The sequence below is a fragment of the Ascochyta rabiei genome, chromosome 5, assembly GCF_004011695.2.
Source record: "Ascochyta rabiei chromosome 5, complete sequence".
Classification (NCBI taxonomy): domain Eukaryota; kingdom Fungi; phylum Ascomycota; class Dothideomycetes; order Pleosporales; family Didymellaceae; genus Ascochyta; species Ascochyta rabiei.
Genome location: NC_082409.1, coordinates 2,017,061 through 2,033,046, shown reverse-complemented (window position 1 = coordinate 2,033,046; position 15,986 = coordinate 2,017,061). Strand labels below are relative to the sequence as shown.

The 15,986-nt window shown below is 54.0% G+C and overlaps 5 protein-coding genes across 5 annotated transcripts, besides 6 other annotated features; 3 read left to right on the top strand and 2 right to left on the bottom strand.

Moving 5' to 3' along the window:
• Positions 1-3,182: 3,182 nt before the first annotated feature.
• EKO05_0003817 (uncharacterized protein) lies at positions 3,183-3,419 on the bottom strand (the record flags this gene model as incomplete). Its single annotated transcript, XM_038945261.2, has 1 exon — positions 3,183-3,419. One exon carries the CDS (start codon positions 3,417-3,419, stop codon positions 3,183-3,185), a length of 237 nt encoding a protein of 78 aa, XP_038800460.2.
• Positions 3,420-4,559: 1,140 nt separating this feature from the next.
• On the top strand, positions 4,560-5,303 carry EKO05_0003816 (uncharacterized protein; the record flags this gene model as incomplete). Its single annotated transcript, XM_059636239.1, has 1 exon — positions 4,560-5,303. One exon carries the CDS (start codon positions 4,560-4,562, stop codon positions 5,301-5,303), a length of 744 nt encoding a protein of 247 aa, XP_059492222.1.
• Positions 5,304-6,077: 774 nt separating this feature from the next.
• Positions 6,078-6,127: a tandem repeat.
• Positions 6,128-6,497: 370 nt separating this feature from the next.
• Positions 6,498-6,528: a tandem repeat.
• A 374-nt stretch (positions 6,529-6,902) lies between these two features.
• EKO05_0003815 (Histidine kinase) lies at positions 6,903-10,491 on the top strand (the record flags this gene model as incomplete). The annotated part of the gene is made up of 3 exons (XM_038938385.2): positions 6,903-7,021; positions 7,077-10,167; positions 10,219-10,491. 3 exons carry the CDS (start codon positions 6,903-6,905, stop codon positions 10,489-10,491), a joined length of 3,483 nt encoding a protein of 1,160 aa, XP_038800462.2.
• Positions 10,492-11,076: 585 nt separating this feature from the next.
• On the top strand, positions 11,077-12,048 carry EKO05_0003814 (Thymine-DNA glycosylase; the record flags this gene model as incomplete). Its single annotated transcript, XM_038945262.2, has 1 exon — positions 11,077-12,048. The coding sequence occupies one exon, from the start codon at positions 11,077-11,079 to the stop codon at positions 12,046-12,048; it is 972 nt and encodes a 323-aa protein (XP_038800463.2).
• Positions 12,019-12,049: a tandem repeat.
• An 888-nt stretch (positions 12,050-12,937) lies between these two features.
• Positions 12,938-12,960: a tandem repeat.
• Positions 12,961-13,414: 454 nt separating this feature from the next.
• Positions 13,415-13,433: a tandem repeat.
• A 605-nt stretch (positions 13,434-14,038) lies between these two features.
• Positions 14,039-15,203, bottom strand: EKO05_0003813 (uncharacterized protein; the record flags this gene model as incomplete). Its single annotated transcript, XM_038938397.1, has 3 exons — positions 14,039-14,337; positions 14,386-15,078; positions 15,134-15,203. 3 exons carry the CDS (start codon positions 15,201-15,203, stop codon positions 14,039-14,041), a joined length of 1,062 nt encoding a protein of 353 aa, XP_038800464.1.
• Positions 14,247-14,303: a tandem repeat.
• Positions 15,204-15,986: the final 783 nt, after the last annotated feature.

The following is a 15,986-nucleotide window of genomic DNA, read 5'->3' as shown; positions in this document are numbered from 1 at the left end:
GGCAACTCCAGGGCCAAAAGCAGCACCGCAGAAAACAGGTGGTAGGTGTGTTGTGGGTTGAGCGCTGCGTGACCCAAGGCGCGTGGAGTTTGCTTTGCGTTCCTGAATGATGCATGCAAAAGGGTGGGCCATCAACAAACGATGTGGACCTTCGCTGACGGCTGCCGCGGTATCCCTGCGCGCTGCTTCCCCGCTCTGCGATCCAGCAAACACGGAAAAAGCGAATGGCTGGCAGCCGTTTCTGCTGGCCTGCTGGCCTCCAACGCTGACGGCCATCATCTGACCACTGGCCATGAGCAGCCGCCACGCCCACGCCATGTGTTCGTGGGTCGCGCAATCGTAGCGACGCAGACGTCAACGGTCAACGGCGCACATGAGCACGCTTCGTCCGTTGGCGAGGCTAGTGGGAAATTGCGTCGACTTCGCAGTTTTCGCCCGGAAAGGGAGGATGAAGCTTGGCGGCTGACTGCAACAACATCGAGTGAAGCAGGCGACGGAGTGCGAGATGCGGGAGTATAGTAGGGTGACATGACTTCGATTTGGTCTTTCTTCTGCATGGCAATCAAGTGCTTGTTCTCAATTGCATCTTCCTGTCATCAAGTCGTGAATGCATCAGCCTCGCTCGTACAGTTCAGATGCTGGTACCAGCGCGAGGAGCTTCACCTTTCGCAATACGCCGACTCCACAGCCTCCCAGGCTCGAGAACCCACTTCGCCCCTATCTCAAAACGACACATGTCCTCCCGGAAAGCTCATCCGCCGCAAGAGAGTCCGCCCACACCTGCCTTCGGTCTCTGGGCTGAGCTCAAGGAGACGAGGCCTGTAGTACGTTACACTGTGTATGCCGGTATAGCACTGATGGCTACCGCCGAATCCGCTTTTTGGTTCAGCGTCGCTCGAGCCAAGTACTTTCCATCAACACAGGAGGAAGAGGAGGGAAAGACTGACCCGTTTCTTCAAGGCCTCCAGGCTGCAGTGCGAGGTTACAAGGCTGTGTGGATGAGAAATTACGGACGATGTTATGATGCATACATATGGGGAGTCGACTATGGTGGGCTTGATTGATTGCAGTAATGGCTTAGGAAAGGGCTCACTGCGCCCTCATTCGTCAGCCTTCTGTGCCCCAAACTTGATCTGTACGTAGGGCACAGTAGGGCACCACTCTAACCTGCGGGTCACAGCCACTCCTCTGCCTCTCATAAGCTGCACAAAATCTTCGACAGACTTATTCTCTATCTCTCTATTCATTGATCTTTCCAAAGCGGTACCACTCAGCACTCCCGTTGTTGCTGAACAGACACAATATGAACTCATCCCTCTCCAACAACTTCCCCTGCTCTTCTAATGGTGCTGCTTTCAGCTCATCCTTACCTTCTCTCAAGGCCCACAAATCTTTGGACTTAGACCGTAGGTAGAGCGACCGTCAACAGCGACACAGGCTGAATCAGACGAACAGCAACCTGGGCCATGCCTCCAGTAAACCAGGCATCCGGCGTGACAGACAACATGCACTCCAACGTTTATTCATTCGGACTTGGCGATCTAAACAACGATGGTATGGCGTACTGCAGTGAAGAGTGAGTATGCGAAGCTCCCCAATCTCCAAGCTTGGACTTTGAGATGGTTGCTTTCGCTGGTCAAGGTATGTCAGCCGCAAACAGCAGGAGTGAGACTAACTCGTACAGGTGTGTGAGACTGCAATGGGTATTGCTGATCTGCTAATTAGTGATACTGTTTGCCCATGCCAAAGTCATCTTAGCCGTGCCCTGTGATTTTTCACCTTTACTGCGATGGGAACAGGGTTCCCATCGTTCACATCGATTGATTACGCTGGCCAACTATATCGAACCTACCAAAGCCTTCCAATGACATGATTCTTCCCCTGCTAATGAAGAAGCTCGTTTCTATTGGCCGGATACCAAGGCAAAGCAGCACCACAACATCTCGCATTGAAGAACATCACCAACACCATAAATGCCTATACATACTAGACTTAAACAGCTCAGCCGAACCTCAGGATTCCATATATAAAAGGTGTTAGGCATGCTACCTCGCTTCATTAAAGCCCTTGAACAACCAGGGTGGAAAACCATCGAATGTTTCGAGCTCGAGCTGACTTGTCCACTCCAGCTTTGAGACGCCTTCGCACCCTCCCCAACAAGACACATCTTCCGTGCTTGCCACCCCAAGCCAACTAGGCCATATCCCAAGCTCGCACCGAGTCTCCAAACGCCATCCCACCCACCGCCCCCCACAATCAGCGCCTCACATCTCGACTCCCAACAACGGTGCTTTCCAAGATGCAAAGCCTGTCATCATAGGCTTACTTCTCAGCAACGGCAATACCCGCAGCGATCGATACCAGTGCCCGTTCTCAACCTGTGCTGAGCTTACATTCGGTCGACCGGCATAACTAAACCGTCATTACGCATCTTGCCACAAGGGGTACGGAAGCAAGAAACCTCGTTATTCGTATCCAGTCAGCGGTTGTGATAGGATCAAGGCTGGACACAAAGGTTCTCTTCCTAGGAAGGACAAGATGATGGATCATTTGGAGAGGGTGCACAGAGACGAAGTGGGTGGCAACTGATGTATACAGGTGGCAGAGAAACGATTGGTACTCAGTCAGTGGAGGAGAGAAGTGTTTGGATGTCAGCAATCGCCCCATCCTATCATAGAAGCACACTGAGATGGCGGACTCGGGAAGCGGGCGGTAATACATCAGGGTTTGAGTACGAGATACTGGATCTTTCGACGGTCAAGATCGTTGTTGGGCTCATTCGATAGTGATATCCTGTGTCCTCAATCCTGGAACCCGTGCTTCGCCATGCATGGTTCCGTACACGAAAGCCTCTCGAATCAGACGATAGTTGCCGTTCAGCAGTAGCTGAAGAACGAAGGGTAGCGCTCCTCGACGAAAAATCCAAGTTTCGTCGTCCGGTTCGAGAGATCTAGGACCAGTGCCCAGGTACCCGCATTGGGTTCTGAATAGTCGACGCTTCTTGCCGCCACTTTGATCGAGCTCATGCTGCAGCTGTGCTAGGCACCCATGAAGGTAGATCCGAGATGCGCCTAGTTGATGCATCCTCAACATGCGAGAGCAAGGAAAGAGGATGGGTTGCTGTCAAGAGAGCTTTTGCAGTTCTAGACAGACTATAAATTTGCTGCACACTGAGATTGTAGTTAGGCGTCAGCGGTGATGATTGTGCTGAGGCCAAGCCAATTGTGAAAGGTCAAATCTGGGTTGTGGCCGTGCTGGGCTGATCCAGGATCGTAGGACGAGGTGTATGGCACGAGCGACCAGTCACTTTCAGGTATGGCGGACACCTTCTGAATGACAGCAAGGGCATCGTTTGTGAAAATGTCCTCCTGACCGAGCCAGACCAAAAGGCCGCTAGCTTTCTGAAAGATATCAGCCATGTGCGCTACTTGTGCATTCTGCTCTAGAATGTTCTTTTGGTCTACGCAAAGAGCGTCTGTCCAGTGAAAGATAGTTATCGTCGAATTAGCGAGCATTTGCAATGCATCTCAGAGATTGCCCATGACTCTAATCGTAATCGAAAGACCGTCGCAAATGATGTGGTGTCGATACGTCCGACCGTCAGAGATTTTGCTTTGGTCGCGTTGGGAGGGTCTTCGGTTTCTATGATGAGTGCTGCAGTGTGCAGTTGCTTCTCTGGTGGATGTCAAGCCTCTATTGATAACCATCTCGCTATGACCCCAGGTGTAGCTCAGCGCCTTGAACGCAGGCGCATTTTGCAGCTCGAACGTTTTCAACAAAAACCGGACCCTGCTTCTATCCGTGGAGGGCACCAACTCGAGCAGCCGTATATTAGTTTTGGTAGGCAACGGCTGGTAGACATACTCGTCGAGGAGAGACGACAAGCTCCACGTGCTGCGAACATAGTGCTGGGGCCTACACAGCCTCGTGAGGATATTAGCTACGGCGCGACTTTGAGCACTCTCTCATTACGTTGCGTGTATGGTGAGGCTGCATTGTGAAGTGACAAGGCGCTCGTTGTCGGCACTCCTGCAGAGCTGCGGAGAAACTAGCTAAATCTGGAAAGTGCAAATTGACAGTAGCTGTGTCTTGAATCGGCATCTTTGAGTTGCTGGAGTGCGATATTCTCAACAGTCGATAGACATGTGTTGGTCGACGCACAACAATAGTGATCTTGTACGAGCATGCAGCACGAAAGAGGATGTGCGACGATGAGGTCCACGCTAGCTGGCATGGAGACACCAGCGCCCAAGAGACACACGCGTAAAACCACACGACAACAAGCGATGAAAAGTGAGAGCTGGGAAAGACTTACACGTCTATCTATTAGAAAATTTGCGGTTGTGCCAGAAGCCGCTAGTATCACGGCAGAACGATCATCGAATATGGCAACTTTCACGCGTCAATGGCGGTCGATAGCGGACTACCGATTGGCGGCAATAACTCATATCATCATCATATCGCACGGCGCACGCGCTATCACAACCAAGATGTACACCATCTCTACATATATGCCGCGACCCTTTGGCTAGCATGCCCAGCCGTCATGCAAGCCCGCCATGGACGCGCAGCAGCGATTTATACGCCTCGGCTTGGACGAAGCTCTCGATATTGACGATGACCAGCACTACCATGATGAGGAACTGCCTGACTACGAGGCTTCGACCGCCCCCGCATACAATGACAGCGACCACAATGGGCCATACGAGACATATCGCCTGAGACGCTACGATCGCAGAACACAGATGCTAGTAGCGTGTGGCCCATCTGCGAGCTCAGCCTATCGAATCACAACGAACACATTCCGGCTCTTCTCGAAAAGGCCAGAGATGGAGGTGCTCTGCACAGGCGAAAAGCGCATGCGAACACTGGCAGCCATATCATTTGACGATGACGGTCCTTTGCCCTGGCGACCGCGCGCGCACTTCAACCACACCAGTTCAGACGGTGTAGCAGAAAGGTTCGATATGGAAGCGCGCAATTTTGCCAACTGGGCGTTCACAGTAGGAGGCAAAGTATACAAGTGGAAGCTTGGAATGTGGCCCATCTCGCTGGAGCTGAGTGAGAGAGACTCGACACATGTCATTGCGCGCCTCACATTTTCTGATCGGGGGACACTGGCTGTACGGGGAGGAGAAGTGGGTGACTTGGTCGTCTATCGTGACGGCTTAACGATGCAGAGAGACGGTATTGGGAAGGTTGTTTGCAGCCTGATGGTTTCTCTGACGCAGCTGCAGAAACTTGGGCGTCACTATTCAAATGACGATGCAACGAGGTCACGGACGGGCTCGTTGGTAAGGTAATAATCATCAACGCACCAGGATCCTCTGCTGGTTTCTTGGTAGTTTGAGGCAGTGCTGGCTGAAGCGTCGTTTGAGATATCCGCAACATTGGACTCAGGAAACGCATTTGGCAAGTCGATGGGATGATGCAAGAAGTGGTCATTTGATATGAGACGAGATGAAACTAATGAATAGCTAAGCATTATTGCCGACAATGTGACTCTGAACGACCGTCTTCGTTGGTGGGGATTAAAGATGAAGTGAACATTTTGCGTGCCACTGCAAACGCCAGTCCAGGTCGCGGATGTCTCAGGTGCACGGATGAAGGACGATTGCCTTGGCCGTGCAGACGAGATGAAGTTGAAGGCACGTAGGCGTGTAGGCCCGAATCAACAGCAACCTGGAGGGGTTGAGTCCTTACATGATGATATATATAGAGCATGCAGTCGATCCCAACCTAAGCAGACAGCGGCGCGGGCCGTAGGGCCATCGTTGCATATGCAGCCAAACAGCCGTTGTCAGGCAGGTTGCAGCAGTCGCTTGTCGCTGTGGGTTCGGCCCTGTATTGTTTTAACAGCCGTCTGGAAGCAGCGCATTGTGTCTCTCCGGTCTTGACAGGGGTGCTGGCGTTCGCAGGCGTGGCATGGGCCCTTGTACGCTGCCAAGCGGCAGACTGCTCTGGATCTCGAAACCGCAATCAATTTGCTGATCTGCCGGGGGTGTCAAAGAAAACAATGGGTCTGCAGCGTGAATCCCCACCCGCCAAGACTCGCACGACCGTGGGTTGACGATGGTGAGCGAGTGAATGAACAAATGGACGAACGAACAAACAAACGAAGGAACGACCACGTTTGATACACGGCAATTGCGCTCGCTGCAACATGCGGTTGTCGAATGGCATTTGTCTCGACGCGCTCCCCTTGTCGAACGGGTAGGCTGGCTGGTGTTTGACCAGGATGCCGCTTGGCTGCTCAGGCAGGCCGTGTTTCGCTGCAAGCGACGTTGCTAGCGTTCATAGGCACGCTCTTAATTTCAACGGGTCCGCGCAGCTCGTGTCTCTCCTAGGCAGCCAGAGCAAGCTTGTGCATTGGAGTTTGGGTCTTGGTTTCTTCTGGTTTTGGTTGTCCGCTGCCATTCACGCCCGCCTACTGTTCCTTCGCTTCCAACGCCCCGTTCCTCTCCCCCACTGCCGTCCAGCACCCACTATCCACTACTCACCGCCCACCGCCCACCGCCCACCGCCCACAGAGCACCTGCTCGTCCTTTCTTTACGCGTATCCGCGCTTCCGTGCGTCGAGTCGAGTTGTTTGTCTGCCGTCCGAGGCAGCCCGCCGCCCCCTTTAGGTCTAGCAGCGCCCGTTGTGCGCCTGCGTGCATTCACGACACCACCCGTGACCTTCCACCACGCAACACAACCAGCAACGACCCTTCCCCCCCCCCCTCCAAGCGCACCGAGGGCTAGGATGCACACGGCCGCACAAGTTCCCCTCGACATCGTCGTCTCCCACGCCGTCCAGCTGCTCTGACAAACGACCGCGCTACTTTGGGCTTACGCTGCCCGACTCTGTCGATCGCAGTAGAGCACTCCCCGGCCGTCTGGTGTGAAGGGCAATGGCCAGGATGCGCATTCCCATCCGTGAACAGTTGGGATGCCTGGTTCTGCTTGCGAGCATGATCGGCCTGGCCGTGATTGCCATTGCGACTTGGGTCACCAACCACAACTTCGTGCTCAACATTAGGTGCTTCTCCACAAACACTGCCGCGTAGTGAGACGGCGAGCTGACATTGTTACAGGTCTACCCGACTTAATCTGACCGCTTCGCTCAAGGCCGCCCAAATCACCTCGAACCTGAACCTCATGCAGATCATAGTCGTCCAGGCCTCCAACCGTCTGTCTCCTCAGTCTGCTCTGCAACGTTATTACCTCGGCAACGACACGGCGAACAACTGGGGTCGGACAGAAGAAGACTACGATGCTATCTTCACCGGTGACAGGAGGAACCGCATTGCTGTGCAAGCTCGCATATACCCTTACAACACATCGAGCAACGTCCTGTTCAGTCGCACGGCCAACACCATGCTCGATGTGCAGCTGCCTTACAACACACCCGACGGACAACCTGCCACCTTGGGCGACCCGGATTACGGCTTCATCCCCGAGCTTTATCCAAGATTCGATGTTCGTTCGATACAATATAATTCAACCTTCAATAGATACGAGGCTGAATACGACGGCCGAGCCATCGACAACTCCAGCTATATGTTCTCCGGGCCTTACAGAGTCAACGACAGTCTCAGCCTCGTGTCGATCACACTGCCAATCATCAACAACACTTCGAACATCGACACTCTTGGCTGGCTCACAGCCGTACTGGATGCGTCGCTTCTGACCAATGTCGTCAATCAGCTCGAGGGTCTCGGTGAGAGCGGTCTTACGATGATGTTTGGACCGGAAAATGCTACCAACCACTTCCCGTCTGGATACCTGTACGACTCGCCGAAGCCCGATCCGCCTAAGAACGCCCAGGTCCGCTTCCTAGTCCCTCCAACGGTCAGAGACGATGTGAATCGGCATGGCCAATACGAAGTTGCTCTCAACCCGCCGCCTTTCGATTGGGTCGAATTTCCCGCCATCAAACAAGCTTTCACCAAGAAAACGGGCGCCACAAACAACGCTGGAAGCATCGTCTCGACGCACAACGAGCAGGGCGAAAACGTAGCCATTGGATACGGTAGAGTGGACAGCCCTATGGTTGACTGGGTGGTCATTATCGAGCAGACGCACGGAGAAGTCTGGGGACCTATCTACCATCTGCGCAACGTCATCCTTGCTTGCGTCTTTGGCACCATGGGTGCTATGATTTTGCTCACCTTTCCCATCGCCCACTACTCGAGCCGACCGATCCGACGCCTGCGAGATGCAACGAAGAAAACTGTGGCTCCTCACCTCTTCGAAGACGACGTCAGCATAGGCTCGGCCAACGATGGAGCGAACGATGTCCAAGATGAAGTACTGGCTCGGAAAGAAGGCTTTTTCGGCCAGGTCATCCATTACAGAAGAAACCAAAGGGCGAACAAAGCCGAGAAGAAAGATGCACAACGAAGGCGGCAGTTCCGTATTCCTGGAAAAGTGAAAGACAGAAAACATCTAATACACGACGAGTTGACTGACCTTACCAAAACCTTTAACGAGATGACGGATGAGCTCATGATGCAATACGAAAGGCTTGAGGAAAGAGTACAGCAACGAACAGCTGAGCTGAATGAGAGCAAGAAAGCTGCCGAAGCGGCGAACGAGAGCAAGACCTTGTTCATAGCCAATATCTCGCACGAGCTGAAGACGCCACTCAATGGCATCTTGGGCATGTGCGCGGTTTGCATGTCTGAAGACGACCCAGTCAAGCTAAGAAGATCTTTAGGGATCATCTACAAGAGCGGCGATCTATTGCTCAATCTCCTAACAGATCTTTTGACGTTCAGTAAGAACCAGGTTGGACAGCAGCTGAGCTTGGATGAGAAAGAGTTCAGGCTACGCGACATCAGCTCTCAAGTACTGGCTATCTTCGACAAGCAGGCGAGAGAGGGCGGGATCAGCTTGAACGTACGATTCGAGGGGCCATACGACGCCAACCTCAACGACGACGGCCAACCCAACCACGACGGTGGCTTGGGCCCTTTCGGACTTGGCCGCCTCAAAGACATGATCCTCTACGGAGACCAGCACCGGATTCTGCAAGTCGTCATCAACCTGGTATCAAACAGTCTCAAGTTCACACCCCAAGGCGGAAAAGTCACAATGACAATCCGCTGCACTGGGGAAGCCCACATGACTGACAGCCGAAAAACCTCGCTGGCTTCTAGGCAGAGTTCAGGGAGGAATTCGAAGAACCGTTTCCGGGCTACTAGTTCAGAAGCGGGCTCAATGTCGACGACAACTCCGAACGGGTTTGCAACAGCTAACCATATCAACGCGCTGGAGAAGCCGAACGCGTACTCGCATATCATGATGTCGGACCGAGCGGCGACCCCTCCGCCAGGGCGATGGCTGGCATTTGAGTTTGAGGTTGAAGACACCGGTCCTGGTATTCCCGAGGATATCCACGGCAAGATCTTTGAGCCTTTCGTCCAAGGTGACTTGGGTCTAAGCAAGAAGTTCGGCGGCACCGGTCTTGGTCTCAGTATCTGCTCGCAACTGGCTGGCTTGATGAAAGGTACCATTGGCTTGAAGAGCGAAGTCGGGCACGGCAGCGTATTTGCTATGTCGATACCGATCAAGCATCTTTCAAATCGCGCCGACAGTACGGCAAGCTCCCAGGTTGATCCCAACTCGCGGCGCAACTCGTCTGTCGATGAGTCTCGTGTTGCGTCACGGGAAGACGCTCGGTCGATACGCTCAGGTCATTCAGTCAAGAGTGGCTCTGTCCCTGTTGTAAACGCAGCGGCTGCTGCTAGTGGAGCTGGTACTGGCCCTGTTGCTTTCGAATCGGATTCGAAACCACGTCTAGTCGGCCTCAGCCAACCTTTCTTCGCATCCAACGCACCCTTGGAATCTCCCAACTCACAGGCGAAGGCGATAGAGCGTGTGGAAGCTGAGGCCACAAAAGGGGGCAAAAAGATCAAGGTCCTTGTCGCTGAAGACAACACAACCAACCAGATTGTTGTCATGCGAATGCTTAAACTCGAAGATGTGTACGACGTGACAGTGGCGAAAGATGGACAAGAAGCGCTCGACAGGGTCAAGGAAAGTATGGAAGCAGGCGATCCGTACAACCTAATTTTTATGGACGTGCAAATGCCGAACATGGATGGTCTGGACTCAACACGACTGATTCGACAGTCTGGATTCTCCGCGCCTATTGTCGCTTTGACCGCTTATGCTGAAGAGGTATGTACCTGCACTGCCAGCCCTAGTACGCATATACTAACAATACTATAGTCGAACGTTCAGCAATGTATGGAATCCGGTATGGATTTCTTCCTATCCAAACCTATCCGTCGACCAGCGCTGAAACACGTGCTCAAAACCTACTGTTCTCCTATTGTCGAGGAGGACGAAGGCGAGAAGACACATTCGGCCGGCCCATCGCCAAAAGTAGAATCCTCCAAATCGCAACCTTCGCCCACCCCTGCCTCGCAAGCGCCGTTCTCGATGAACCCTGGCCCAGGCGAACACATCGATTCACCCGCGATATCGCCGGGTACCACTTAAATTTCTTCTCAACAATCGTTTGACCTGATACCCTATGAATTTTAATGCATGGCGCACGATTCCCATACTCGTTTTCGACAAATTTAGCATCTTACCAATTACACAAAGCATGGCGCTGGTTCGGATCGAGAGCTTCTCTTGAATATTGAAAGGCTGGAGGGCGATTTTCTGTTATGATGGAGACGGGTACAAATCCACGGAGGTAAAATAATGTTCTAGTATATATATCGAGAGTCTTGAGACGCTCAGGGCTTGATATTGTTCAAGCAGGAACTGTCGACACGAAGCCTGGTGGGCTACGATCGCTGAATTCAACACGCTGTGGCGTACAGCCACTACACCATACTCATCCTCCGTTCACTTATCCTGCGGTGCTGATTGCCAGCTCATAGCCAGTGGCAATATCCATCGCCCTCTACATCTGACAGATGGCATGCCGTGATAGATCGTGTGAGAACAACAGAATGACGTCAACGCGTTCAGCAAACCTAAACCTCTGACCAACAACGCACACAAGCCAGACATTGACCAAGTCACCCAGAACAATCAACTAGCGTCAACTCTCAAAGTGTAGCAATGCCGCGAATGCGATCCGCCGCGCGAACAAATGTTCTTGTAAAGCTAGAGGAACCCTCAAGCGATCTTTCGGACCCCCCTGAACTGCTGCCATCACCGCCGTCTACATCCTTCAAAAGTTATTTAGCGAAGTACCAATACGCAAATGGCTCAACGAAGGAGAACGATGCACCCATGCTTACATCACCTCGAGCGACAACAAAGCGTCCACGCACTACCACGGTCACCACCAAGGCAATATCACCAACAGCAGCCTCATCATCGTTGTCACCTCGCCCTCGCAAAAAGCAGCGGAAATCTAGCAAGTATGCGGATCCCTCTAAATATGCTCACCTGTCCCCGCTGGTCGATATCCTAGAACCAGGCCTGATAGGCGTTTTCGTCGGCACCAATCCCGGTGTCAGCACTGCTTTGCATGGACACGCATACGCACACCCATCGAACCATTTCTGGAAGCTTCTGCACTCCTCAGGCCTTACGGATCGGCGATTGGCGCCTAGCGAAGACAGAAGCCTGCCGACGAAGTACTGTGTGGGCAACACGAATATCGTAAGCAGGCCGTCCAAGGATGCGGCGGAGTTGAGCAAGGATGAGATGAGCGAGGGCACGAGAGAGCTGGAGAGGAAGTTTGCAGCGTTCAGGCCTGAGGCGGTGTGCATTGTGGGCAAGGGGATTTGGGAGGCGATTTGGCGATTCAAGTATAGCAGGAACATGAAGAAGGAGGAATTCAGGTACGGGTGGCAGGACGAGAAGCATAACATGGGAAGAGTGGAGGGAGAGGCGGAATGGGTTGGGAGCAAGGTGTTCGTCACGACAAGTACAAGTGGGTTGGCGGCAAGTCTGAAGCCGGCGGAAAAGGAAGCGATCTGGAGACCGTTTGGACAGTGGGTGCAACAGCGGCGGGAGGAGAGGAACTTCGTCCCTGGCCTGACAGAGGAGGCTGTTGTCAAGGAAGAAGTAAAAGAAGAAGAGGAACGATGAACGTTTGTAGCCAATCGTCTAGTTGGAACTTGAATGCCTTACACCCTACCCTCAACATGACCGCAACGCTTAACCTTCCAACGCATTCCTAGCAGAGTTCGACGATGCAAGCAAGACCCTGAGACCCTCGAGCTGTCAGCGCCTCGGTCCGCTGCGTTTCCACTTCGCCCGCGGCCTCGACGCTTCCCCTGACCTAGGCCAGCAGCGCATGGAACGGCGTGCCGGACGCAGCCGCCTCGATCCCGAACAGTGATGTGATCTCGACCAAGGACGGGTTCACAGGACTCTTCCAACCTGCACTCTTCCAGTTGAGTTTAACGATGCAGCCAAGCTTACGGTAATATATCCATTACAGCGATACGCAGCAGTGTATCGAAGACCACATTCATCGCAAAGCCACCCTGTTGCCCTTTCCGGTGGCTGCGGGCGCCACACTAGGGGCGCAGGCAGCCCCTGTCTAGCGTCCGGATGTTCGGCACGCTTGCAACCTCACCTCCCATCGCAATCCCGAGCGTTTGTATCTGTCTTTCACTGCACGATGACCTTGTGGGAAATTGTGCGTTTACGTGGCTAGGAATGTGAGGTATAAACACTAGGAAACAAGCAGACGAGGGGGCTTTGTTTCCGTGAGTCGTGTTCACTCACCGTTTTGTTTCTGTCACTGTGCGGTCTTGGTTGCTGCACTGCAGGCACTCGGTCATGCGCCTCACCTCTTCCTACCACTGCCAAGACACATATACACGCGTACCGCAGTGCCCAGCCGCCAGGGACAACAGCGTTGCAACAGTGGCTTCGCAGGCTCCACCTTGTCCTCTGCTGCCACACACCTGTGGCTGCTCGGCGGCGCGTAGTGACTAACCCATGCCCCCATTACGAAAACCGCTGTGAGAGCAGCAGCAGCAGCAGCAGCAGGCCGGGGACTTCCACGGCTGCCAGATCTCGCCGCGTCTGTCAGACGGCGTGTGCGCCTCGCTATACGCAGTCTTGGTACCAACAAAGCCCCTCCTCCCCTGGTGCGCTCTGATGCCGCAACTCCCGAAGCCGTGTAATGGCAAAAGATTTAAACCGACACCCTACCATGGGTACCACATTTCCGCACAGCCGCAAGTAACCCAGTCCCCCCCTCATTTCGTTTCTGCCACACTTTGCTCTCCTCTGCCACACCTACCTTTTTGCACCTGCCACGCCTCGACGCCTCACATCACCAGCCCCCTTTCTTTTTCTGGCTCCAGCTCAGCCACGAAAGAGCTTAACGCAACGACACGCGGTCCCTGAATCACCCACCCCACGCACACTCATGTCGTACCAGCAGCCAAACCAGGGGTACTACGCCCAGCCGCCGCCGCAGGGCCAGTATGTGCAAGGCCCGCCGCCGCCGCCGCAGCAGGTGCGTGTTGTTTTGTTTGCGGAGCAGACGGGGACTGGGCTTGAGATGACAGCGTGCTGACGCGCTGGTGGGTGCAGATGTACTACCAGCAGGGACCACCACCGCCGCCGCCGCAGGAGGAGAAGAAGGACCGCGGGTGTCTGGCTGCGTGTTTGGCGACGCTATGTTGTTGTTGGTTGTGCGGGGAGACGTGCGAGTGCTGTCTGGATTGCTTTGACTGCTGCTGCTGAGCGCGTGTGGATTGGGGGCATCTTGAATGGAAGAGGATGGGGGTTTGGCGGGCTATGCACGCGCTACGTTTTCTAGCTGTTTAGGCTTCACGTGCGATATATCCACAGGGCGGGCACGTCTGGTTCACTCACTCACACGGGGAGGACGGAGTTTGGGTTAGAAGGCTTCGTCGATTGACTGTAGCCGTGAATTTTCATCCGATGTTTTGAGAAACCAAAGGTTCCCAGGTTGGATGGGAGTTGCACATCGCGTCCCTGCGCCATGCTAATCATGATCCTGCTGAGCAGAGAAGTAAAGAACTAGGAAATGTCGACCATTACCATCTTTTCGAGGACATGTACTGGAACGATCGAAAGCACGAAGCATTTAGTTTCAGTCGTCGTACGCTTCTTCGAGCTCCTCCTGATACTCTTCTTGCGCCTCGATGAGCTCCTCGCGCTTCTCCTCAAGCGACTCGCGGTCACTACTTGAGATGGAGCTGCCATCTTCGTCGTGAGTAGGGACCGGTGGAGGCTCCTGGAAAGCTTGGTCACCGTACGGGTCGTTAGCGTAGGGGTCAGCAGGAGGAGGGGCGGCATATGCGGCTGGGGCAGCAGCCGCAGGTGCAGCAGCCGCAGCGGGAGCAGCGGGAGCAGCGTAGCTCTGCTTCTTCTCGTCGTCCGAGTCCTCTGCTGTTATGCGTTAGCATGCTAATGTCAGGCTCGAGATGATTGGCATACTCAGCTCGTGGCCAATCCAAGCGCCCGCAGCGACACCGCCGATGCCCGCAGCTGCAAGCATGGCGGTCGAGTGACCCTTGTCTTTCTTCTCCTTCTCTGCCTTGTAGGGATCAGCGGGAGCGCCTGGCGCCGTGTTGTAGTCATGACCACTGTGTCCGTGAGTGTTGCCGAAGAGGCCACGCTCGTCGTGGCCAGCCCCGGCAGCGTAGGGTGCGTTTGGACCTGGGGGAGCGTATGGACCAGGGGGCAGGTTGGAGGGAGGGTCCCACTGGGTGCGACCTGTGGCCTGTTCAATGTAGAACCAACGCTGGCTGTTCTGGTCCCACTGCTGGGTCCAGCCTGGTGGCATTGGAGGCGGAGCACCGTACGGAGCTGGAGGACCCTGAGTTGTGGGAGGGCCGTGATTGTACTGAGGAGGGTAGCCCTGGGGCTGGCCATAATCTTGAGGCGCGCCATACTGCTGCTGTGGCGGTTGGCCGTACTGTTGCTGAGGTGGCTGACCATACCCCTGCTGTGGCGGTTGGCCGTACTGTTGCTGAGGTGGCTGACCATATCCCTGCTGTTGGGGAGGACCACCCTGACCGCCGCCGCCATAGTAACCATCGGAGAGACTACGGTCACCAGGAGGAGCAGCACCGTCAGGTGTTCCGTGAGAGTCACCGTGGGAAGGCTGCGAGCTTGAGGCAGTGGAATCTAGTTTCCGGTCAGACACGGTATACGATACACCTGTGAGCACATTTGAGTTTACCAGTGGGCTTGTCCTTGGGCTTGTCGTCGTCGTCAAGTAACTCCTTCATCTTTTTCTTGAGAAAGTCCATGTTGGCGGATAGACGTCAAGCACTTGAAAAGGAAGAAGTCTGGAAGTGCACAAAGATAAGGATTCAGAGAAGAGAGTCGGGAGATTGTGTAAAAGCTCACGCGGGGGTCACTACAGATTTAAACAAACGGTGCCCGCACATTGAGCACAGTCCACTACTTGGTGGCATGCAGGGCAGGAGCCACTTGAGAGATTGGCCTAAGTTATTCTGTGCCAAACGGCTTGCCGATGAATTGAGGAACACCGGGGCAGCTGAAAGCACACCAGTCCGATGGCGAGTGTGTTGATAAAAGCGGGGGCATGCGAGGATCTGATGTTTCTGTGGGCTAGTAGAAGCTTTATGGATTATGAGTGGGTTAAAAGTGCTTGGCGTGTAGGACAACTGGGCTCGTCTACTACGCAGGTTCAGTAATGTTTCTACGGTATGTAACGTTTAGCTCAGCTCCACAGGCGGTCTGATCCGTCAGCTACGGACAGCTGTTTGAGGGCCCGAAACCATGTGGACCAGCGTGGACTGACACATGTGTTATCAGGTAGGGATTGAGGTATCCGCATTCTTGCATAAGTATAATACGGCATTCTTGCGTAAGTATAATACGGAATTCTTGCGCAAGTATAAGACGGCGTTCCTGCGTAAGTATAAGACGGCATTTTGGCGCAAGTACAAGACGGCATTTTGGCGCAAGTGACGGGAGTGGAATCGCTCAAACGGTAATGGGGTGGCTCAGGCGCAGCCACAGATTAATGGCGCAGCCACTGCAGCCGGGCTTGGCGGTCGTGCGTC